This window comes from Podarcis bocagei (genome assembly GCF_964188305.1).
Source record: "Podarcis bocagei genome assembly, chromosome: 2".
Taxonomy (NCBI): domain Eukaryota; kingdom Metazoa; phylum Chordata; class Lepidosauria; order Squamata; family Lacertidae; genus Podarcis; species Podarcis bocagei.
Window position 1 is genome coordinate 109,961,784 of NC_138126.1, and position 25,358 is coordinate 109,987,141.

Here is a 25,358-nt window from a genome sequence, read left to right on the forward strand (position 1 = left end):
CATGAGTGAAAACAGGACAGGATTGGGGGGGGGGGCTCTATACTTTTTAGACATATATCAGTCTCCCTTTCTAAATTAACACATTAAAGAACTTTCAACATATTCAACTTCTTCCAGTTTCACATTGTTTTACGATGGATCTCCAAGTATGTCCGTAAGCTGCCTCGCCATAACATTTCTGGTTACAAGCCAGTACAACTGGACCTTGCGCAGAGTAGTGCATTGGCTCCCAGTACGTTTCCGAGCACAATTCAAAGTGTTGGTGCTGACCTTTAAAGCCCTAAACGGCCTCAGCCCTGTATACCTGAAGGAGCGTCTCCACACCCATCATTCACTGAGGTCCAGCTCCAAGGGGCTTCTGGCAGTTCCCTCCCTGCGAGAAGTGAGGTTACAGGGAACCAGGCAGAGGGCCTTCTCGGTAGTGGCGCCCTCCCATCAGATGTCAAGGAAATAAACAACTATCTGACTTTCAGAAGACACCTGAAGGCAGACCAGTTTAGGGAAGTTTTTAATGTTTGATGTTTTGTTGTGTTTTTAATATTCTGTTGGGAGCTGCCCAGAGTGGCTGGGGAAACCCAGCCAAATGGGTGGGAGTATAAATAAATTATTATTATTATTATTATTAGCAACATTTTGTGCCACTGCAAGGAAAGCAGCATCCTGAACTAGGAAAGCAAGGAGAGCAATGCCCCATGTCTTTAACAACACCTGCCACCCAGTACCTTTTTTTGGCACTAAGGAGGAAAGGCTGTTGGCCATTACAATGGCAGTCACTGCTGCCAGTGGTCAGGGAATTGGGAAGAATTCTAGCACCACAGGAAGGAGCCAAATTGTTACCATACATGTTTCTGGTCACCTCTACAAACAAAATGGGAAGCGTCAGCCTCAAATCCTGCACTCAGTCAAATATTAGAATTACAAACACAGCAAGAACAGACATTGTCGGTAACTCCCAAACGCTTGTCGTTCTTCTCACTGCTACGCTCTGTTCACCCCCTGACGATTTCCACAATCATGTCACCAGCATCTGCAGGCTGCACATGTACACTGTCTGCAAGCCCTCTTCCTTCAGCACTGATTGATCAACCCACTAATCTCAGAGCCCAAGGGACGGGCTGACCGGGGGAGAAGCAAGCAAGCTTCTAACAGCAGAGGCCTGTATTTCTTGTCTCGTGAGGGTCAGATGCAAAGGAATCCCAGCATTTTTGCATCCGCATAAGCGAGACCTCTTTCAGATCATAGTTAGCCTTCTTGGTGAATCACCAGAATGAAGGCACAGGCTCAGTTTTAAGCTTCAGCTTGTACGGTATCTGACATAACACCAGAAAGAAAATTAGCGGATCGAAATCTAATGACTGCAAGAGTGGAAGGCAGCTTGCCCGACCAAATTTTATCTTGCCCTCCTCCCTCTCCCACTCCTTGAGAAGCTCCTCCAGTAGGTTGGAGACGCTCTTCCTAAATGGTGTGGACTGTACTGTTATGTGGCTTGCAATGAGAAGGGGAAATCACCTGAAATTGGGTAGGAAAATCCGGTACAAGCAGAGCTCTGCAGCTGCAAGATTCCTTTGCCTGATTTCAGGGGTTATTTCGCCTCTCATTCAGCCCCAACAAGACAGCCCACACTGTTCAGGAGGACTCCCAATTCTCTGGATAGGCTCTATGAGGGCATCTCTCCTAGGAGCTGCAGATGGGGAAGATATTGATTTCAATAAAACATTGATTGTGTGAGGTGCCTTCTGCTTGCAAAGCCATAGGAATCAATCCAAGGTGCTTAAATATTTCAATCCAACTCTGTAATTACAAGGAAGTGCCAGGGGCTCCATTTAGACAGGGCCGTCTTACCCATAGGTGCTAGGGGTGCGGGGCACCCGGGCCCCAGGCTCTCAGGGGTGCCAGGCCGAGAGTCCGGGGCCCGAGAGTTGAGTCCGGGGAAGAGCTCGCCCGTTGGTCGGAGCACCACAATGGGCTCTTCTGCTGCACTGCAAGTTCGGGGGCGACCGAGCCAGCAAGACACTGAGGCAGCCAGCCAGCTCTGCCCTCCTGCGCACCTGGGACTGGGCAACCGGGGGGGGGCAGGGGGACCTTTGCACCCTGGCGCCACATATCCTTAAGACAGCCCTGCATTTAGACATGATAAAGACCTACAGTTTATAGTTACATGAACAAGCCTCAGACTCACCAGACGCTTTCCTAAATTGTGTTCACTCTGAACTGTGGTTTACCGAAACAAGCCAGCTGCAAACCATTGCTTATGAAGATGCCTTTCAATAAACCATAGTTATAATTAACCACAGTTTAGGGTTTTGGCTCAGTGCTAACTGCAGTTAATTGAAAATGGCTTCCAGTCGCCTCGCAGTGGCTCCATAGGCAGTGGGAAGGGGCAGAGCCTCCCGTTTCACCGCGTGAGGTGAAACTTTCTGGTAAAATGCTACTTTGTAAAGCTAGGCCTCAAAGACAGAACGTGTGCAGATAAGCGGCATGTGGACAGGCACTTGAGTAAGTTTCACAACTCACCAGGTGCCAGACAGCAAATGGCTGATGGCAACCACTTATCCTCTGTGTATTTTTCCTCAAGAAAGCTTAATTTCCTGCCCTACGCAGCAACTGCCTGCTTTCAGAGCATCAGTACCAAATCAATGTGTGTTTTGCCTCCTGATGTTCTCTCCCCTTCTCCTTTCCACCTCTGGCAGCTGCCTTCACCCTGACCACCTACGTTATTAAAGCCGCCATGTGATGCTTCCAATTTGTGCACCGCACGTTCTATGGACAGCTTGAATCACCTGGCGCATGGCTTACGTTGTAATGACAGCATTAAATGTCTTCTGACAGAGACTCACAAAACTGGCACTCAAATCTAGACGCTTAAATTAGAGCCCATCTTAAATAACAGTGGGAAAGGAGCAGTCTTCCTCTGCATGAGATCAGCAAGGAGGAGAGCTGCCCAAAGGAGGCCTGCTTTGTTATGAGCTGAAAATGCACAATTGTAGCACAAAATTATGGTGGAAATGTGAATAAGGACTCTGAAGAGTGTAGCAGAAAGTGGAGAAGATGGATGTTATCATGGACTGAATGTCTTAAATACTTTTTTTTGGGGGGGGGGTTGTAACCAACAGATGGAAAATTGGAAGTCCTTTTATCTTTTTTAAAGGTTTCTTTTCTTTTGTCTCTTTATTTCCCCCACCCTTTCTCTCTCTTTCCTTTCTTCTTCTCGTTTCTTTTTCTGGCCTTTAATTTGAATTCAGCCTGATCTTTTATTTCCCTTCTCTTCCCTCCCCCTCCCCTTTTATGAAGATTACCCGCTCTGAGACCCCACAGCTAATTCTCCCCTGGTCTCCACGCTGGCCCAATTCAGCCAGCTAGCCCTGGTGATTATCTAATGCTTATTTCCCCTAAATTGATTTATGAACTTTGAATTTTATTGTTATTCATGTTTTTATACTGCATTTTATGCTGCTTTTACAATTAAGTGCTTTAAATTTGTTGTTAGCCGCCCTGAGCCCGGTTTTTGAACTGGGAAGGGTGGGGTATAAATAAAAAATTCTTCTTCTTCTTCTTCTTCTTCTTCTTCTTCTTCTTCTTCTTCTTCTTCTCCTCCTCCTCCTCCTCCTCCTCCTCCTCCTCCTCCTCCCCCCCCTCCTTAGGGGTCCTATGTTTTAGTCCTTTTTTAAGGTCCAGGAATTGTATATTCAAGGGGGGGGGGGTTGATGGAGGGACAGTGAGTGGGTAGCAGCAAAATGTTGCCTTGTCTCTCTCTCTCTCTCTCTGCTCTGCGAATTATGACACCTCTCCTTTTTCTGACATGATTTTGCTGATGGGTGATGGAGGACAAAAGATGGGAAGAGGTGCACTGAAGAGGCTTCATAAGTAGGAGGGAAGCAGGTCCTGCTAGCTGCGCGCCTGAGGTGGCATCCTCCTTTGGGCTCCAGCCCCTCAGGGTCCCAGGCTTGTGGCACACCTGTCAACCTGTCATGTGCATAGACCTGTGCCCACACATCCCTTTTGCAGATGTCCATACTAAACATGTGGCTATCAAGAGAGTGTGGCTAGCAAGCAGGAGTGTCTTGGTGTCAGGCAGGGGCAGGGCCTACGGCAAGGGACTCGTTTTCATATATACAGTGGTACCTCAGGTTAAGTACTTAATTCGTTCCGGAGGTCCATTCTTAACCTGAAACTGTTCTTAACCTGAAGCACCACTTTAGCTAATGGGGCCTCCTGCTGCCGCCGCACCGCCGGAGCACAATTTCTGTTCCCATCCTGAAGCAAAGTTCTTAACCTGAGGTTAGCGGAGTCTGTAACCTGAAGCGTATGTAACCCGAGGTACCACTGTAATGCACAAAGGAGGCTGCAGTCTAGCAGAAAGACACATGAAACATGTCTCTGTGCAACTTGGAAGAGACATGTGGTATTATGCCGACAACAATAGAGTGGCTTGCCAAATTATTGGAGTACTACAGTATATCCAAAACAATGGGAGAAATTGGAAGGATCTCAAAAGAGAAGATAGGCAGGGACTGGAAGGTGTTTAAAGGATACTTGCAAAACCATATTGAAAAATCAGAACTCCTATTAGAATAAACAAGTTCCGTTTTAAATACTGGAATACCAAATAAGATGGATAACAATGTGTAATAGAAAAAGAAGCATGAAATTAGGTTAAAGATGTGTGAAAGAAAGTAATAGATGTGGAAAGAAATTACAATTGAGTAGATTGGAAGTCTAACACAAAAGTGGGGTGAGGAGTGGTGGATGGTGATGGGAAAAGGAATTATCTGTGGGATTGAGTGTAGGTATGTTTGAACATTTTTAAGGATTGTATGAAATGTATGTTTGTATATTCACAATATGTGTGCATTAATGCTGAATTATTTTAACAATAAAAACTTTTCAAAAGAAGAAGAAGAAGAAACCCATTGTAGAACAAACAAAAAGGAAGAGACAACTTTCCATAGTACCATAGTGTAGGGAGGAAGTATCGCCCACCCCCATGGCTGTTGACATGCAATGGGGAGGGTGAACAGGTCACTTTGGGGTTCTCTCATTCTTCCAGCCTTAAGTTCACCTCTCCACCTTTCTACATCAGTTTTGTTTTGTTTTATAAAGGCCTCCTGAAAATTCAGCAGCATTTTGGTATGCAATCTTGCCTAAGGTACAGTTTCACAAAGCCTTTCGCCCTTATGTAACATGTTTTTGTATGTTGTTTTCTCTAATATATGCATTTATTTATCTTTTGGTCGGCGGTCCTTGAGTTCCCGTATTGCTTTGGAAAGGGCAGATCCTGTAACTTTGCATTTAAATGTGAACTGAATTCAACTTTCCCTCTCTCCATGGTCATGCAAATCCAAGCGATGCAGTTAACAATGTAAAAGCAGGAGCGTAAAAAGGAAAGGGAATGTGAAAGCAGAACTAGATCTGGATGAAAAAGACAGAGCTACTTTCAGAAATTGCATCCTCCCTTCCCCCGTGGAATATGTAGGTGTCATGATGGACTAAGATTCCAGTCTCACAGGAACCATTTTATGCAAGCTTTAACTTCTCTTGGTTTGTTTAGCAGGGGACAGGGCAGGCGTGAGGCAGGCCTCTTCCAAGCAAGCTCCAATCTGTTTCTTTTGTGTTTTTCTTCTCTTCCAGGGATATATAAAGGACACTGTTTTCGAATTAACCACTTCCCTGAAGATAATGATTATGATCATGACAGCTCTGAATACCTTCTCCGTAAGTGAAATATCCAGCATCTTAATCATTGCCGTTCTAACTTCATCTTAAATCAGTTTTATACACTGAAAATGCATAAAGGAACAAACCTAAGTTGTTGGACTTTTCCCAGATGCCTGCAGCACTGAATGGCAATAGGATTTCAATAACTTGGAGTAAAGGTAAAGGGACCCCTGACCTTTAGGTACAGTCGTGGCCGACTCTGGGGTTATGACGCTCATCTTCAGCTTCCGGGTCATGTGGCCAGCATGACTAAACCGCTTCTGGCGAACCAGAGCAGCACACGGAAACGCCGTTTACCTTCCCACCGGAGTGGTACCTATTTATTTACTTGCACTTTGATGTGCTTTCGAACTGCTAGGTGGGCAGGTGCAGGGACCGAGCAACGGGAGCTCACCCTGTCACGGGGATTCGAACCGCCGACCTTCTGATCGGCAAGTCCTAGGCTCTGTGGTTTAACCCACAGCGCCACCTGCGTCCCTTTAATAACTTGGAGACATGCAACCAAATATTTGCCTCGCTAGTTTTAAACAAGGGGCAAATGGGGCTTGTCAACCTGGAAAGGTAGGTCATCTAGGAGAAGGAAAACGGGCCCTAAATCTCCTCTGTGTTGTGGCACTTCTTCAGGTAAAGAAAAGGCTAAGGAGTAAACCCTACACAAATCCAGAGTGGAGTCCCTAAGTCTCCTTCCAGCAACTCCTGCAGCCAAGCTGGTGTCAAACGTATTGCTCTGCTTTCCTTTGGACCACATCAGTGAGGCTGAGAGGGAGGTCTTGTTATCTGGGAAGCCCAGGAGCTCCATAAACACCGCCAAGGCTTGTGCCCCAGGGAGGTCACTTAGGGCTTCACCCCTGGAGGTGCACTCCATTGTCTCTCGAGACAGATGGAGGGCAACAGATTTAGAACAATACGCATCATTCACCCATCACTACTACCTCTGTCTCTCCTCACATAAAGTTGTCTGTTTAGTCTGGTCCCCAGATTTCCCTCCTGCCCTTGTATGAAGTCCCCCGCTCCTAAATATCTCCCTGAGTTCATAGTAGCATTCTTTGTGCCTACTATTTCCTCCCAAGTTTCTGCTCCCACCATCCTCCTTTCCCTTCTTCCCGGAGAGCCAGTTTGGTGTAGTGGTTAAGAGCGATAGACTCGTAATCTGGGGAACCGGGTTCGTGTCTCCGCTCCTCCACATGCAGTTGCTGGGTGACCTTGGGCCAGTCACACTTCTCTGAAGTCTCTCAGCACCACTCACCTGACAGAGTATTTGTTGTGGGGGAGGAAGAGAAAGGAGAATGTTAGCCGCTTTGAGACTCCTTCGGGTAGTGATAAAGCGGGATTTCAAATCCAAACTCTTCTTCTTCCCTCAAATCCTTGCTTCCACACAGCAAGTTATTTTTCAAACTGATTTTTCGCTTCCCGCACAGATTTGTTAAATATTTTTTCAGCATTCTGTCACTGGCAGCTTCTGCTGGAGAAGTTAGAATGTTTGTGAACATTCCACAACACCCTAGAAGCTCGACTTTTTATGCATAAGGTAGGAGGAAAGGAAGTGGCACTTAACAGTTGATAGCAGATGTCATTTTTTAAGCTAATTGCATACGATAGTTACAGCTCCCATAATACCGATGCCCCAAGAGAGCACCAAAAGCGCTTGGAAGGAGGGGGAGAATAAACAATGAAACTGAAAGTTGTTCAGATAAATTGGTACAACTCTAATTGTGTATCCAAGTTAGGACAGTTGCCAAATAATCTATTCCATCTCTTTAGCTGCTTAAACTTGTGTGAATGGAGAAATTCAGTCCTGTTTATTTGTTCCCTTCTAATTCAAGTTTATGGGACGTGGGTGGCACTGTGGGTTAGACCACAGAGCCTAGGACTTGCCGATCAGAAGGTTTGAATCCCCGCGATAGGGTGAGCTCCCGTTGCTCAGTCCCTGCTCCTGCCAACCTAGCAGTTCAAAAGCACGTCGAAGTGCAAGTAGATAAATAGGAAACGCTCCAGCAGGAAGGTAAACGGCATTTCCGTGCACTACTCTGGTTCGCCAGAAGCGGCTTAGTCATGCTGGCCACATGACCTGGAAGCTGTACGCCAGCTCCCTCAGTCAAATAAAGTGAGATAAGCACCACAACCCCAGAGTCGGTCACGACTGGACCTAATGGTCAGGGGTCCCTTTACCTTTTTAATTCAAGTTTAATAATGAGAGTAAGATGTTAATTAACAAAAAAATATAATGGTCATTTTCTGTCTTGCTTGGATCTGAGGATATAAGTGTATGGGCAATGATATGAAGGGAATAACATGCTGTGTCATAAAATTGAGGATATTGAGGTGAAGAGACATATAGCACACAGATCAGCAACCAGTTTGGCCTTGGGCCACTAGTCCTTATGATTGCTGAAAAACAGAACCATGTGCTTTCATTATGCTTTCAAATCACTCTTCCGAATTCAAGATGAAAGGATAGGACAAAAACTGAAGTTTAAAGCGGAAAAAGAACAAACTCTCCTGCCTGCAGATATCCTATTAAGTTTCACGTGTTCCATTCAATAACTGCAGTAAGAACTGCCACTTAAGTACAACCAAAAAGATTATTCTTTTGAAACAGGGGGAAAATATGTTTAGAAAATTAGAGATTCCCTAACTCCTAATATTCTCCCTTTTCCATGCCAATTGATATAGTGCACATGTTGAACGATAGGAGAACACTTTCCTTTCCTACAAACCATAGGATCAAGTCAAGCTGAAAGCAGGTCAGCTGAGAGTAATTTTTAATTTTAGTAATAGGAGCAAAAAGCTATCAAATTTTGATATATGCTAGAGAAAGATGGTCGTTTCTTCAGAAAGCTTAAACGTGGTAAGATAAGAGGCATTAAAAGACTAATTTTCTTGTTCGTTAAAAGTCTCCCAATGTCTTCTTTCCTCTATCTACAAAACAATTCAAGATGAATCACAACCGCAACGCCTAGCTGATTCTCTTTTCAGGCACACAATGGCCTCCAATCTATGGATTCTAACAGTTTATTCTCTTCAGTGTACTGGAACAGACATTCACTATGCACAGTACCTAAAAGCAGCAAGTTCTGTACTGTAAAAGGCAGGAGCAGGTCCTTTTAGTTTAGCTAGGCCATATATTAAAATGAAAACGGAATAATCAAAGCACAGTTTTATGAAATTATTATTTTCTACAGCATAGTCATTTCGATATTATCTCTGAGGGCCAAACTAGGTGTGACATCTGTCTCACATATGCCGCCTAGTTCAATCTTTGTAGACTTTTTATACACTGAATAGCTAAGTGAGGGGAGATGACCATGTTGTGGGGCAGAGAATCAGAATGCTCCCGCCCCATGGACTTGTCTATTTGTGATGGGAGAAGAGCTCCTATTGGCCCTAGACCAGGCATAGGCAAACTCGGCACTCCAGATGTTTTAAGGCTACAATTCCCATCATCCCTGACCACTGGTCCTGTTAGCTAAGGATGATGGGAGTTGTAGTCCCAAAACATCTGGAGGGCCGAGTTTGCCTATGCCTGCCCTGGACACTGATCAGTGGATTTCAGTCTCCTTATAATGTCAGACCTGGCACTAGGCACTTGAATCCAGAGCACAAAATTGCTCTAGAAAGGCCTTGACGCAGTTTTCCGTTTACTATTTCTTGTATTAGTTTACAAGGTCCTTAACAATTCGGGTCCAGGATACTTTAAGGACTACCTGACTCATCACATCCCTGCCGGATCACTGAGGTCTTTGGGGGAGTCACTGTTAGGGATTCCCCTCCCCCCACGGCTCAGTCATAGCTGTTCAGGTTTGCATGAGTCATAGCTGTTCAGGTTTATGGAACTCCCTTCCAACTGAGGTCAAATAGCCCCTCTCCTCGCTGAACTTCACTTATTTTATTGCAGCGGGCAGTATAACTGAATTCTGATTTTCTAGTTTTAACCAATTTTTGTCTGTGGACTCAGCTACATTAGCCATGCTACAACGCTATAACTGCATTATAAGCATGCAACACCAGATGGTGCCGTAGAGCACAAAACTTTGTCTATGCAGTTTTACAAAGAGGTGGTCCCCCCCCTTTTGTTATAATGGTTTAATTTGTGACTTATTTATAGTGGGATTTTCCCTGAGTGTAGATCCAGCCTGTATTGTATTGAGTAACTCAAACACTTCTTGGGGATAACTACAATTAAATGCCGTGTCAGAATCAATCAGTAATGCTGGAATAATGCACAGGTGGAACATTCTTTCATTTTTATAAATCCATATTATTTGTAAAACAATTGTTTCTATGAGTTAATACTTTACTATCCCTTTGGAGCTGTGCTGTTTCTTTGTATTTTTGTTCTTCCAGGCGCTGATCCTTTATGGTTTAAATACAGTGGTACCCCGCAAGACGAATGCCTCGCAAGACGGAAAACCCGCAAGACGAAAGGGTTTTCTGTTTTGGAGGCGCTTCGCAAGACGAATTTCCCTATGGGCTTGCTTCGCAAGACGAAAGCCCATAGGGAAATCTCCGGGGACCTGTTTTAAATTGCTGGCGGTCGGGAGCAAAGACTTTCGCCCACAGCCGGCCTTCAGAAGAGGTTCTGGACCTCTTCTGAAGGCCGGCGGGGGGCAAAAGTCTTTGCTCTCCCCCCCGCCTGCCTTCCAGGGACAGCGGAGACTTCTCCGCTGCCCCGGGCGATCTTAAAATGCTAGCGGGCGGGAGCGAAGCGTTCGCTGCCGACCCCCAGCATTTTAAAATCTCCCCGGGACAGCAGAGAAGTCTCTGCTGTCCCGGGCGATCTTAAAATGCTGGGGGTCGGCAGCGAACGCTTCGCTCCCGACCCCCAGCATTTTAAAATCTTTGGGCGAGTGTCTGCAAGCCTCGCGCGCCCGGCAGGAGGTCCTGCCGGGTGCGCGAGGCTTGGGGCGGCAGCCTGTCACCCGAAGCACGGGGAGCCCTTCGGAGAGCTCCCCTTGCTTTGGGCGAGTGTCTGCAAGCCTCGCGCGCCCGGCAGGAGGTCCCGCCGGGTGCGCGAGGCTTGGGGCGGCAGCCTGTCACCCGAAGCACGGGGAGCCCTTTGGAGAGCTCCCCTTGCTTTGGGCGAGAAGTCTCTGCTGCCCCGGGCGATCTTAAAATGCTGGCGGGCGGGAGCGAAGCGTTCGCTCCCACCCCCCAGCATTTTAAAATCTCCCCGGGACAGCAGAGACTTCGCTCCCGCCCACCAGCATTTTAAAATCGCCCCAGGACAGCAGGGGCTTTTAAAATGCTGGCGGTCGGCAGCAAAGCCCTCCTGTCCCCGGAGCTTGCGGGGCGGGAGGTGGGAAGAAGGGCTTTTTTCCCACCGCCAGCCTTCAGAACAGCCCCCCAGCCTTCAGAAGAGGTCGGGGGACAGACTGTCCCCAGACCTGGTCTGAAGGTGGTTTCCCTAGGAACGCATTAGTTGATTTTCAATGCATTCCTATGGGAAACCGTGCATCGCAAGACGAAAAACTCGCAAGAAGAAAAAACTTGCGGAACGAATTAATTTTGTCTTGCGAGGCACCACTGTATCTGATTCTTTGCTTTCTTTCTTTGCACTTTTTTGGGGTTAACAAATCAATAAAATCTTAAGCAAAAATCAATCAATGCTTCTAGCTAAATAAAACCACCAGTGGCAGGTGGAGCTGTGTGATTCATATGTGCACAGGAGCATAAGGAAGATATTTTCATGCCCAAAATACATCTGGTGATGGGTTTGTTTCCAAGCAAATGGCTCTCCGTTCCCTTGCCTGCAGAAAGATTCAGCCAACGTTATTGCAATGTTGCACTGTGCTTATTAGACTGCAGCGTGATATCTGAAGGAGCCTGAATAGAAGTGATGATATTGGACATCATGGAGACTGAGGCCAGTTGCTTCTTTGTGGTATACAGCAGGTGCAGCTACACTGAAAACAATCTTCTTTCAATTGTGCCCAGCCTATCACCAGCTTTAAAGAGCTACCTTAGCAAGCCTTGATCGCTAATCTTGCCTTTTCGTTGTAGCCTGGAAGCAGAGTGGAATGTGCAGCTGCCACATTCTGCCAAAGATGTGTAATGTACACCATAAGCTTTACTGGGACATTTACTGGAGTGTGATTTGCACACACACACCCCATGTCATTGGCCATCGATACATACCAAAATATCTGCCCTGCAGCTGTTTTTAGAAGATGTTAGCCGGTAATATGCAACACACACACCCCATGCGCACACAAGCAAGAACTGCAAACCAGGATGGGGAACCCCAGTTGTGGTTGTGGCCCTCATCATCCCCATGGGAAACTGGAGCATTTAAACTGCAGGAGTTATGGGTTGCTTGCAGAACAGGAACACAGCTCCATGTTTCTGTACCCTCTTCCCAAGAGGCATAATGAATAAGTGATTCTAAAATGTTTGCAAGAAGGAGGAATGGAGGAGGAAGGGCTCTCTTTACATATTCTGATGTTTTGACGTTTTATTACCAGTAAGGAGAAACATGTCAGTGCCACCCATCTCAGTTACTTGTGAGCTGATGTAGACAGACTCAAAAGATTGAATTACTATAAGATTCAGTCAGGATCGGGGTTCAGAATTTTGCATCAGCGCTCACAAATCCTTTGTCCCCACTCACTCCTGGTACTTGGACACACTCCTGTTGCATCCTGGACTTTATTTTTCTCGTAATTATGTATGTGCCGCACGCAGAGTCACAACCAGAAAGCAATTACTACTGTTATTATATTTATTAAGTACCTAAAACCTCCAGGTGCTGCACAAAGATTAAAACAGTTAAACAGGATTGCCCGGAGGCTCACAATTCTGATTTCCATCTCTTGCACAAACGTTTTGACAGCCGTTATAATACTTCGGGGGCCCTTAACTCCATCCTCCAGGACAATTTTGATATGACGGGAATATTAAACATGGTTGAACATCCCAACAGTTATTAGTAGCAGAAAGCAATGGTGTCTCTCTCACACTATCTGTAGGAAGGTTTACCCCAGCCAATGCAATTGTCTAATACCACTGGGTGATAAGAAAACCGCAGCCAACAGACTTGTTTTAAATGAAATCTCCACCACTGTTAATCCGTTTATGCAAGCGACACGCAGGGTATTTGCTTTGGGTCATGAATATGAGCCCTAAGGGTTCTCTGGTTGACAGACAACCTGATTATAATGCAATATTCAGACACAAAACCAATGTACTGTACAGCGGATCACCGGGCTGCTTCCTCTTAGGATGTTTGACCATTTACAATATTTAAATATAGCCAGGCTGTATTTAGAAAATGTATCACCTGTGGAATCTTAATTTTGGTGGCCCTTTGTAGATGTCAGCCTCTGTGTCCCTCGCCATGACAGGTGTAACTAAATATCTATGATATTCCTTAACATGCATATCCTGCTGTGTTGCTACCAGAGGGTCAACAGAATTATCGTTCGTATTATCACACACAGCAGTTGCCATCTTTCTACATAACGATCGAGGCATAAAATAGCCCTGTGGCCAAACTAGCCCAAGGCCATTTTCAGCCATTTTATGGTATCCTTGGGCCTTGTGTGCCCAATACATTTCCACCCCGGTTGCAGAGCCAAGATGTGAGTGTGGCTTAGCCTCTGGGTAGTTGTGCGCCTTCCACTGATGTACTTCACCTGAAAACCAGTGAGCATTTACCGGGGTAAGTACAGCTTGCCCTTTAGGATAATAGACACAAAGACTCCAATTGCCCCATGGTAAAATCCACCCAAAAGAACGCTGTGAAAAAGCGGCAGAATATCCTTAGGAGTATTGATCCCTCTTGTTATGGTCCCATTCCTAGGCTTGAGATATATTTTCTCTCATCCTTCAAAGGATGCTGTCTTGCCCTCTGCCACCTTTTCCCGTATCATGAATCCTCACTGCAATTCATTCTCTCTCGCTTTCTCTCTCACACAAATGCATTCTCATTCTCCCTCCCTCTTTCTTTGCCTCCTCTTTGGTCATCTCCAGTTCCTTTTGCTTTCAGCCTTTGAGCAGGTAAAGGACCCCTAGACAGTCAAAGGCGATTATGGGCTGTGGCACACATCTCGCTTTTCAGGCCAAGGGAGCCGGCATTTGTCCACAGACAGTTTTCTGGGGTCATGTGGCCAGCCTGACTAAACTGCTTCTGGCACACAGAATACCATGACAAGTGCCAGAGTGCACCAAAATGCCTCCAAACACACACACCATCCTCATGCTTCCATGCCCTCCAACATGCCTCAGAGGAAAATAATAATAATAATAATAATAATAATAATAATAATAATAATAATAATTTTATTTATACCCCGCCCTTCCCAGTTCAGAAAACCGGGCTTAGGGCGGCTAACAACAAATTTAAAACACTTAATTGATGCAACAAAAATATCATAACATACAGTATAAAACGTGAATAACAATAAATTCAGAATTCAAAAATCAATTTAGGGGGGAAATCCCTCCAATAAACATCAGATGATCACCAGGGCTAGCTGGCTAAATTAGTCCTATTTGGGCCAGCGAGGAGACCATCGGAGAATTAGCTGTGGGATCCGAGAGTGGGTAATCTTCATAAAAGGGGAGGGGGAGGGAAGGAAGGGGAATAAAAGATGAGGCTAAGTTCAAATTGAAAGCCAGGCGGAATAGCTCTGTCTTACAGGTCCTGCGGAAGGAGGTTAAATCCTGCAGGGCCCTGGTCTCATGGGACAGAGCATTCCACCAGGTTGGAGCCATCACTGAGAAGGCCCTGGCCCTGGTGGAGGATAATCTGACTTCCTTAGGACCTCTAAACTATGATTATTCACGGACCTTAAGGTCCTCTATGGGGCCCTAAACCACAGGGACATTTCTCACTTCCCTGCAACCGATCCCCCTCGACCTCCCATTCTTTGTGGTCCCACCTCCCCTGCTGCCACCGCAGAGCAATTTCCTATCAAAAGAAGGGCGAGTGCCACCACCATTTCACCAACAGGACACAGCACACATGCCCTCCGCTGTCCTGACAAATAGAAAGGGGCAATATGCAATGCGAAAGCACAAAGCATTTTTTAAAAAATCAAGACTCCTTATGCTCCACTCCTCCTTTCTTCCTGCCAAGGGCGATCCTGCCCCTCAGAGCCAGCGTGTCATGTGGGGCTGGGCCTCAGCGGCAGCGGCCTTTGCTGCTGTTTGCCTGCTCTCTAGTAGCCAAGGGAGGAGGCCAGCAGCAGTGGCCAAGGAGAGGCAATGGGGATCTTCCCTCACAGCGCCAGGTCATCCCTTTTCCTGAGCTCGGCGGAGGCAACACTGGCAGGGAAAATAGGGGCATTGCGGGATCAAATCCGAAGCCAGGACGGCTTTCGTAATTCCAGGGCTGCCCCTGGAAAATCAGGGCATTTGTTCTGTTCACTGAGGCAGAAAGGATCTGGCCTTAAAAATAAAACACCAAAATAAGAGACTGGATAGAATTACCGTATATTTTGCTCTATAAGACTCACTTTTTCCCTCCTAAAAAGTAAGGGGAAATGTGTGTGTGTCTTATGGAGTGAATGCAGGCTGTGCAGCTATCCCAGAAGCCAGAACAGCAAGAGGGATTGCTGCTTTCACTGCGCAGCGACCCCTCTTGCTGTTCTGGCTTCTGAGATTCAGAATATTTTTTTTTTCTTGTTTTCCTCCTCCAAAAACTAGGTGCGTCTTGTGGTCTGGTGCATCTTATAGAGCGAAAAATACAGTAAACGGTAGAGAACAAAACGAATCTGTGTAAGTATGGACCTAGCAAAAACTGAGGAACAGATGATCCCAGTTACGGTTCAGAAAGGAACTGGAGCAGCGTGGGGCACACACAAAAGACGCACGTGCACCAAATGCTCTTTTTGCATCTTCAAGCCCAAGGTGTTCTGGCTTTGTTACTTTTGCAGAGGAGATGAATAGAGAGGGTGCAGGGAGATTCCAGTACAGCTGTCATATAGTCAGCGAGCTTGATTATCTACATTCACATGTATCAAGTGGCAGCTCACAGTCAGTAGCCCTGCTCATACATTTTTCATGCCTCTTCCCTGCATTAATTTGTGGGTTATTCTTTATAACCTCTCTAGCTGGTAGCTTGCCAGAAAATGTTTCCACACAAGGCGGCTTTGGAAAGCTGATTATGGTAATGGCCCCAAATTTTCCGGCAGAAATGGCAGAGTGCATTAGAAAAACTAAACGGGAGGCGCATTTCCCCTTGTGGAGACTCTCCAATTGTTACCCTGGTCGTTCCCCTCAAAAGACCATGTTTATCCAAAAACTGTATCAGACTTTTAAACTTCTGTTGATGCGTCTTCCGTGAATTCTTTCAATATCATTTCTAACGCTTCTTTTGCAGATTTGCCATTTGCAGCTCATTTTAAGGTAGTCAGTGTTTCAAGGTGTGTTTAATACATTGTCTTTGGTTGCCTTGGCAATACGTTTTAAAGGGTGGGGTATAAATCTTAATTATAAATAAATGGTCCACAGGGATAGCTGTTAACATTTTCAATTGCCACAAAAGCGCTTATTCTTCTTCCTTCTTTTTTCCCCGTAAGGAAACAACAAAGTTGATAAATCATCTCTTGTGCTTTTTCATTTCTCTCCTCCCCGGATCTCAGGTATTGTCCGGGCCTCTAGCGTGTTTCCGATTCTAAGCACAGTATTGCTGTTGCTGGGAGGGCTCTGTATCGGAGCTGGGAGGATTTATAGCAGCAAGAACAACATTATCCTCAGCGCTGGGATTCTTTTTGTTGCAGCAGGTAGGTCATCATTTATTCATTTTATTGATGAATCGCTTCCCACGAAACGCCTCAAAGCGAGTTAACAATAGAAGAAAGCATGATTTCTGTAGGCCAATGAAGATTAAAAGCTAGGAACAGAAATCTCCAGTTAAAAGGCTTGTTGGAGGAGGAAGGTATTCGATACACTTCGAGAAAAGGCAACAAAGATGGTGCCTGTCTGGTAAGTAATGGGGGGGGGAGGTCCCAAAGGGCAGGTGCCGCCACACTAAAAATCCTCTCCCTGTAGCAAAGGCTACCTGAGGAGATTGTATCTTCAGACAGCCCTTTCCTGCATCAGTTGGGTGATCATCCCTCAGTGATCAACTGGGTTTGTAGGGAGTGAGGGGATCTTTTGGGTATCCTGGTCTCAAGCTGCATAAGGCTTTGCATCCATCACTAATGCACTGAATTCAGCCCAGGAGCTAACTGGCAATAATAATAATAATAATAATAATAATAATAATAATAATAATAATAGTAGTAGTAGTAGTAGTAGTAGTAGTAGTAGTAGTAGTAGTAGTTTTATTATTTATACCCCGCCCATCTGGCTGGGATGTCCCAACCACACTGAGCGGCTTCCAGCACATACAAAAACATAATAAAACATTACACATTAAAAAGCTTCCCTATACAGGGCTGCCTTCAGATGTCATCTAGGGGTTGTATAGTTACTCATCTCCTTGACATCTGGTGGGAGGGCGTTCCACCGAGAGGGCACCACAGCCGAGAAGGTCCTCTGCTTGGTTCCCTGTAACCTCATTTCTTGCATTGCAGGAACCGCCCGAAGGCCCTCGGAGCTAGAGCTCAGTATCAGGGCTGGATGACGGGGTGGAGACGCTCCTTCAGGTATACAGCCAAAGCTGTTTAGGACTTTAGAGGTCAGCACCAACACTTTGAATTGTGCTTGGAAATGTACTGGAAGCCAACATAGGTCTTTCAGGACGATATGATCCCGGCAGCCGCTCCCAGTCACCAGACTGGCAGTCGCATTCTGGATTAGTTGTAGGTTCCAAGTCACCTTCAAAGGTAGCCCCATGTAGAGCGCATTGCAGTAGTCCAAGCGGAAGATAGCCAGGGCATGTACAACTCTGGCAAGACAGTGCACAGGTAGAGGCGTACCAGATGGAGCTGGTAGACAGCTGCCTTGGACACAGAACTGACTTGTGCCTCCATGGACAGCTGTGAGTCCAAAATGACCCCCAGGCTGTGCATCTGGTCCTTCAGGGGCACAATTGCAAGTCTTTCTGCAGTGGCATTGCATGGTGATGATATTCTGGCCCACACAGAGTGCATTGCTGTAATCTAACCTGAAGCTTACCAGAACCAAGGAGGACCTAAAATACATATTTTGCCTTCCTTTTAATCAAAGGTGTTGGAGAAGAGAATGCAGCAGAGAAGACCAATAACAAGTGTCTTGCAATTACTTACCTTTTTTTCCCCTTCCCTATTTCTTATTATTATGATGTGAGTCCCCAAGAGAATGGAGCATTCAGTGCAAGTCTCAATCTCTTTTGTCTTAACAAGCAGACCACCGCAGCTCCTCATTAGGCGAGAGCTCAGAGATTAGAACATCTCCCGCTCGTGCTAGAAGTGACCCTAAATATCAGGGTGCTTATTATTCTAGGAACACATCGCTAGATTTTTTCAGAGCACAGGACTTTTAACATACACCGCGTGGGTGTACGAGCTTCGCCTCCAGTTGCCGGGGGCTTGAGAAATCTCCCTGGATAATTACGTAACAGCAGTGACTGACACACATAAAAGAGAGGATGTTATTCCTCACCCTCCCCAACAAGGTAATTGTGCATCTGGGCTTGGCTGTCTCCTCCGTGATTTGCCGTGTGACACACTTTCCAAACGCAGCAGATGGGTCACTGTTTATCAGACGATCTGACTGTGCCCGTTTCATGGATTTTCTTCGCACGGTAGTATGGGCAGGGAGGGGCTGGGGGCTGCTTTCTGCAGTTGTATTTACTGTGGAAAGGCAGCACGTGTCTTTGCAAAGTTTCTACAGTGAAACATCCTCTTGGGGCCAAATTTCTATCCATCCTTCCCCAGGCCATGCTCTGACAGATGGAGTGAGTAACAAGAATGCAGCTCTTGCAATATATGCAGAGAAAGAAAACAGTCGAGAGTTTCTCCTGTGCAAAAGCATCACCTTATTTTCGAGAAGAATTTAAGAAGCACTTTAAACATCTGCTGTGACAGATTCAAGATACAGGGTTCATTTGGGCAGCTCAATAGCCCACAAGCCTGATAACACCAAGATTGCAAGTTCAATTCCCATACAGGGCCACCTGCTTATTCTTGCAATGTAGGGGACTGGACTAGATGGCCCTTGTGGTCGCTTCCAACTCTACAATTCTATGATTCCAAGCCACACATTATCCTCCACTAGCTTCTACATATTCTGCAGCCCAGTCAAATCAGGTGGGCAGTGGCTGGAGTTGCTGGACTACAATTTCCATCATCCCTAGCTAGCAGAACCACAGGGGTGATGAGAGTTGTAGTCCAACAACAGCTGGGGACCCAAGTTTGAGAAACACTGCCTTATAGCTTGGTCAGGCTACCTTTGAAGGTGACTCGGAAACTACAACTAATCCAGAATGCGGCAGCTAGACTGGTGATTGGGAGCGGCCGCTGAGACCACATAACACCAGTCTTGAAAGACCTAAACTGGCTCCCAGCAGGTTTCTGAGCACAATTCAAAGTGTTGGTGCTGACCTTTAAAGCCCTAAATGGCCTGGGTCCAGTATATCTGAAGGAGCGTCTCCACCCCCATCATTCTACCCGGAAACTGAGGTCTAGCACCGAGGGCCTTCTGGCGGTTCCCTCCCTGCGAGAAGCCAAGTTACAGGGAACCAGGCAGAGGGCCTTTTCGGAAGTGGCACCGGCCCATCAGATGTCAAAGGAAAAAACAACTACCAGGCTTTTAGAAGACATCTGAAGGCAGCCCTCTTTAGGGAAGCTTTTAATATCTGAAGGGCTATTGTATTTTAATATTTTGTTGGAAGCCGCCCAGAGTGGCTGGGGAAACCCAGCCAGATGGGTGGGGTATAAATAATAAATTATCATCATCATCAAGTGCAGGGTATCAGTCAAGGTCTTCTTACGAAGTAGGCAGCAAGTCCTGGGGGTTGTGGGGGGAGCAGAAGTGGCATCTCCCCAGCCTAGCCATTCCTCCTGAGCTTTCGCAGCCATTCCCCTCCATTGTGGAACAGGTGTGTATGTGTCGTATTCAGCCTGAGGCATAAAGCCAACTCTTAGGAGCCGATTAGGCAAATGATTAGGCAGGGCAAGGCTTACCTGGCTCCCCCATATTTTGTTCAAGTTGGCACTCCTGAATGTAGGGTACTGTCCCATTGCCAGTGATACAGTGAGGCTGAACGGTCAGCCTGATTGTCTTCTGTATGTGGAATTGGTGTGGCGGCAACCCAGTCTACCAAAACTCAGTGTTGTCTACACTGACATGCTGTAGCTCTCCAGGGTTTTTTCAAGCGAGGAGTCTTTTCCAGTGCTACCTGTAGATTATTATTATTATTATTATTATTATTATTATTATTATTATTATCTGTACCCCGCCCATCTGGCTGGGTTTCCCCAGCCACTCTGGGTGGCTTCCACAAAGACCAAAAATACACCAAGATGTCACACATTAAAAACTTCCCTGAACAGGGCTGCCTTAAGATGTCTTCTGAATGTCAGGTAGTTGTTTATCTCTTTGATATCTGATGGAAGGCCGTTCCACAGGGCGGGTGCCACTACCGAGAAGGCCCTCTGCCTGGTTCCCTGTAGCTTTGCTTCTCGCAATGAGGGGACTGCCAGAAGGCCCCTGGCGCTGGACCTCAGCGTCCGGGCAGAATGATGGGGGTGCAGACGCTCCTTCAGGTATACTGGGCCGAGGCCGTTTAGGGCTTTAAGGGCTGTTTAGGGACTGGGACGTTTCGCATGCAAAGCAGGTGCTCTACCGCTGAGCTGCAGCTCTTCGCCCTGGCCTACACCTTTGCCTCGGGAACCAAAACAAACCCAGCCAAAGATCCAGGAAAGACAGAGGCTCTCAGCCGACGTTTTGAGATCATCGCTGCTCTGAGGGACTATGGTGAAAAGCAGAGAGTGGGGAAGAAGAGGAAGGGACATAAAGGCCCTTTGCTGGATGTTGGAAGCATCTGGGTCACCGACTTAAGAGAAACAGCCCAGTGGGGGAATATGGGAAGGTTCGCTTGCGAGATGAAATCCTTTCAGTGAGCGGACAATGGATGGTTGGAGTAGATATTGGCAGTGCAAGAATCAGCAGTGAAAAGACATGTGGAGTTCTCTGGAGGATGACTTGCAATGTGCTTGGGAGAAGGTGTAAGCTCGCTGAGTGAAAAGCCGTGTTTTACTGTCTTTATGTTTTGATTACCGTATTTTTCCGTGTATAACACGCCCCCGTGTATAAGACGAACCCCAGAGTTTTTGGGCTTTGGGGGAGGGGAATTGCTGGCAATCGCTCACCTCGCAGAAGCAACCAATCGTCTGCCCAATCGCCCACCCAATCGCCACAGTAGCAGCCAATCATCAGCAGGCCTTGCCGCAGCCACCAATCACCCGCCCAATCGCCGATGACAATCTCCTGCTCGCAGATGCCACAAATCACCCATCTCCCCTCTGTGTATAAGACATGTATAAGATGACCCCCAATTTTTAACATTTTTAACAATAAAAAAATAATCTTATACATGAAAAAATATGGTAATTTTAGTATGTATTCTGTGCTTTGATAGTTTTTAATATGTATTTTGTGCTTTGTATGCTGTAACTTTGTGTTGTTAACCAGGTATAGGCGGTATACACAAAATAATAATAATAATAATAATAATAATAATAATAATAATAATAATAATAATAATAATAATAATGGGCCACCCATGCAACAGATTGCTGGTCGTATATTGCTTCACTGTGGTTAAATCGTATCCTTACCAACCCAAGGGCTTGTGATGAGGATAATTTTGTTATGGAAGTATTCTCTTGAGCTGGCTAATTTCCCTCTTTCTTTCTCCCTCTCCAGGATTAAGTAACATAATAGGAATCATTGTCTACATATCCAGCAATGCAGGTGATCCTAGTGACAAGCGGGATGAGGACAAAAAGAACCAATACAATTACGGCTGGTCTTTTTATTTTGGAGCCTTGTCTTTCATTGTGGCAGAAACAGTTGGCGTCCTAGCTGTGAACATCTATATTGAAAAGAACAAAGAGCTAAGGTTTAAGACCAAGAGGGAGTTCCTTAAGACCACTTCTTCTTCTTCCCCTTATGCCAGGATGCCAAGCTATAGGTACAGGAGAAGGCGGTCCAGATCTAGCTCTCGATCTACAGAGCCTTCTCCATCCAGGGATGTTTCGCCCGTTGGCCTGAAAATGGCAGGTTCCATTCCCATGAACGAAATCTCCATGTACACGCTCTCCAGGGAGCCCTTGAAGATCACCACAGCCGCAAGCTACAACATGGAGCAAGACGCGGGTTTTCTTCAAGTTCACAATTTCCTTCAAAAGGAATACAACGAAGGACTTCATATCAACATGGTCAACAGGAGAACAACACCTGTTTGAAGAGGGGACTGTTTGCTTTTCTTTAAAACTACAACGTGAAGCAAAATCCAGATCTTTTTATACGTGAAAAGCGTGTATTTTTTAAACAAAAGCTCTTGCATACCTCAAGAGAAAAATCATATGGAGAGGTTGAAGAGATTCTGAAATGACCTGAAGATACGGAACTATACATTTCTAGCTGATTTTTATAATAAGCTCTTTCGAAAAAACAAAATTTGTTTAAAGTTCTCAGTGTCACCAAAAGGGAAGGAAAAAAAATTAAAATCAGCAGCTTCTTTCCCTGCACTTTTGTAGTATGTGTAGTGTAACTTGTGAAACGGAAAACATTTTAGCTATTGTAAGGTTCTGAATTTTTCAGTGTGGGCTCCCCCAATAATGCTGTCTCTTAGTATAAACCCAGAACAATCACAAACGCTGCCTAGTGCTCTTGTTTCCTTTAAGCTGACAAAAGAGGGAGGGTTTTTCCCCCCTCTCTCTCTCCTAGGGAAAAAAAAGGCAGGGTACCTGAAACCAGCATGAGCTGTGAAACTGTAGCATATCATTTTTGCTCTGGACGGATTCAAACATTGCAGAACTCTTGACAGGGAACCAAATACCACAAAAGTCATTTTGAATCACAATTCTGCTATTGAGCCGGGGGGGGGGATAAGTCCAGGTTCTTAATTAAGCTGTTTCTCTCCATATCAAATCCCTGTGGAGAGTGAGTGGCTGAAGTAAGATTTGCCTGAAATTGGCCTGGTAATGTGAACTTTATTTCCCTTACTTCTCCCCCTGCCCACCAGACTGTTAAAACACCCTTTTGGATTTTGTACAACTTTTTGGCCTATTCACACTTGAGGAAATATTATTTTTTAGATGAGGAAGCTCTTTTTAAAATGATTAATCGTAATAATAATACTGTGCATCGCCCACCCCATCCGTTAATGCGCACGCAGTTGAAACCGATGGCTACCTAAACCCAGCTTCACAAACAAGCAGGCATAGGAGAATCGAACTAGAATCCCATACAGTCAAGGGAAGAAGAAAAAAAACTGCCTTTACTGAATCAGATATTGAGCCTATCCAGTCCTTTCTAGGGTCTTCTGGATTCCTCCAGCTCAGCTTCTAAAATTCCCAGCTGTTAACATATCGAATCATGTAACAAGTCATCTAGCATCATTGAGCTGTAGCCCCACTTCAGTCATCAGTGAAGTGCTTAGAGACCGCAATCAGAAAACCCTCTCGGAAATTACATCAGTGGCTTAAGCAGTTAACACAGACTAGTACCGCTGCAGCTTTACTGAGGGAAAGTAGAATCTTCCCCATTCAGTTACTGGGCTCCCATGCAAGGCCTTTTAAGATCACTCTCGAATCCTTTTGTGCTGAGTTCTGTCTCCACTTTGTAGTAATATAAGCTGACTCGGAACGAGGCAGTTTTAGAAACATTCACAGAGCTATGCTTGTTTTTTCTATATTGAGCTACTTTGACAGCTCAGAGATGCCTTTTTTAAAAATAAAAAAATGAAACAAACTATGACTGAAATGAATGTCAGGGTGGCAGTGCATCTGAAGAGCATAAAAATGCCCCACCGGATCAGGCCAAGGTCTGTTGACTTTAGAGTTCTGTTTATCACAGGCTGGCAATGCCAAAACTAAGGCACGGTGAAGCTATCCCAGGTGGCTAGTCCTCAGCACTTAATAAATCAGAGAGGTTTCTTGCCTCTGACCATGGAGATTCCATCTAGATATCATGGCTGAAAGTCATTGATAAGACTGATCTGCCGTGAATTTATCTAATCCTTTAAAAACGAAAGCCATCTAAACGAGTCGCTGACACCACATTTTCTGGAAAAGGATTCCCTGTGTCAGTTTTCCTGTCTGTCAAGAAGTGCTCTCTCTTGTCTGTCCTTATCTATTTTCATGTTTAAAACAAAAAGGGAAAAAAAAGTCTCTTTGCAGGAGGGGAGAAGTAGGTTTCATGATTTGTTAAAAATGCTAGAGATCTGTTTGTATACATGTCTATGCTTTCAAATGATAAATTATTACTTTCTTTGGGAGGCTTCTCTAAAAAATTAAATAAGGCTTATGATAAGGGTAGACAAGTACGTACAGAAGCAATTTGTGTCACTCGTGTGTCATACTTAAGTGCTTACTATTTTATACCTCTTCTAGTCATTGTATTTTCAAGTGCGAGTTCCCTGAATTTCCCCACCCCCATTGTGTTAATAAACTAACAAGTAGAATTTAGTCCGCATTTGTATTTGCTGTAATTACAATATCCATGTTTATAGATATTATTTCCTTTCCAAGCAAGAGACTGATGTAGGCTTGTCTTTCTAAAGTTTTTCTGCATTGAAATGAAAACTGACAGTGTGAAATTCAATGGATTTTTTAAAGAAAAGAAAAAAAAAGAAAGAAATATACAAAACATATTCTGCCAGTGGGAGTGTTTCCAGTGAGACGACCAGGGGAGAATTAGCTGTGGGATCCCAGAATGGGTAATCTTCATAAAAAGGGGAGGGGGAGGGAAGGAAGGGGAATAAAAGATCAGGCTAAGTTCAAATTGAAAGCCAGGCAGAATAGCTCTCTCTTACAGGCCCTGCAGAAGGAAGTTAGATCCTGCAGGGCCCTGGTTTCATGGGAGTGAGCATTCCACCAGGTTGGAGCCATCACTGAGAAGGCCCTGGCCCTGGTGGAAGATAATCTGACTTCTTTAGGGCCCGGGACCTCTAAACTATGATTATTCATGGACCTTAAGGTCCTCTGCGGGGCATATCAGGAGAGGCGGTCCTGTAAATACGAGGGCCCTAAGTACACACAAGCCAAATAGTGGTCGGACTTTCAGAGACAGATTAATGTTGTGAAAGCATGTATGTATACCGTTATTATACGGGGGAATCAGATGTTCTTCAGCAGCATGCCCAATCCCCCAAAATCACATGAGCCTCCAGCCCACAGTACCGGCAATGCAGTTTTCAAAACTTCTTACTCCTGGCAAGAGAGCATCTCACCTAGGAAGACCCATGACTCTCAAACAACTGTGAGAAAGATCGGGAACACAGGACTGGAAAGCCAGGGGGAGCTGGCTCATCACTCCTCAAAAATGTTCTATGCTCAAAAGCCAGCGCTTCCAGTACAACCAAAGTTAGCTGTGAGCGACTAAGTTGAGAACAAGGGAACCTGCATTAGGCACGATGACCTGTTTGTTTTGCTGGTTGGAAAGGAAACTGGTCACAACAATGAACTTTGGCTGAGCCAGGGCAACGTACATATTAACTAAAGTGATCAACATCTCACACATCCACATTCATGTAAGCATCCTTCCAC

General features: G+C 45.5%; 1 protein-coding gene across 1 annotated transcript in view; it reads left to right on the forward strand.

Moving 5' to 3' along the window:
- CACNG4 (calcium voltage-gated channel auxiliary subunit gamma 4) overlaps positions 1-24,278 on the forward strand; it is a 98,536-nt gene extending 74,258 nt beyond the window's left edge. The window contains exons 2-4 of the mRNA XM_081181499.1: positions 5,629-5,712; positions 16,299-16,439; positions 21,511-24,278. Of these exons, the coding sequence (XP_081037625.1) occupies positions 5,629-5,712; positions 16,299-16,439; positions 21,511-22,052 (767 nt within the window). The 3' untranslated portion in view covers positions 22,053-24,278. The remainder of the gene's footprint in view (positions 1-5,628; positions 5,713-16,298; positions 16,440-21,510) is intronic.
- Positions 24,279-25,358: the final 1,080 nt, after the last annotated feature.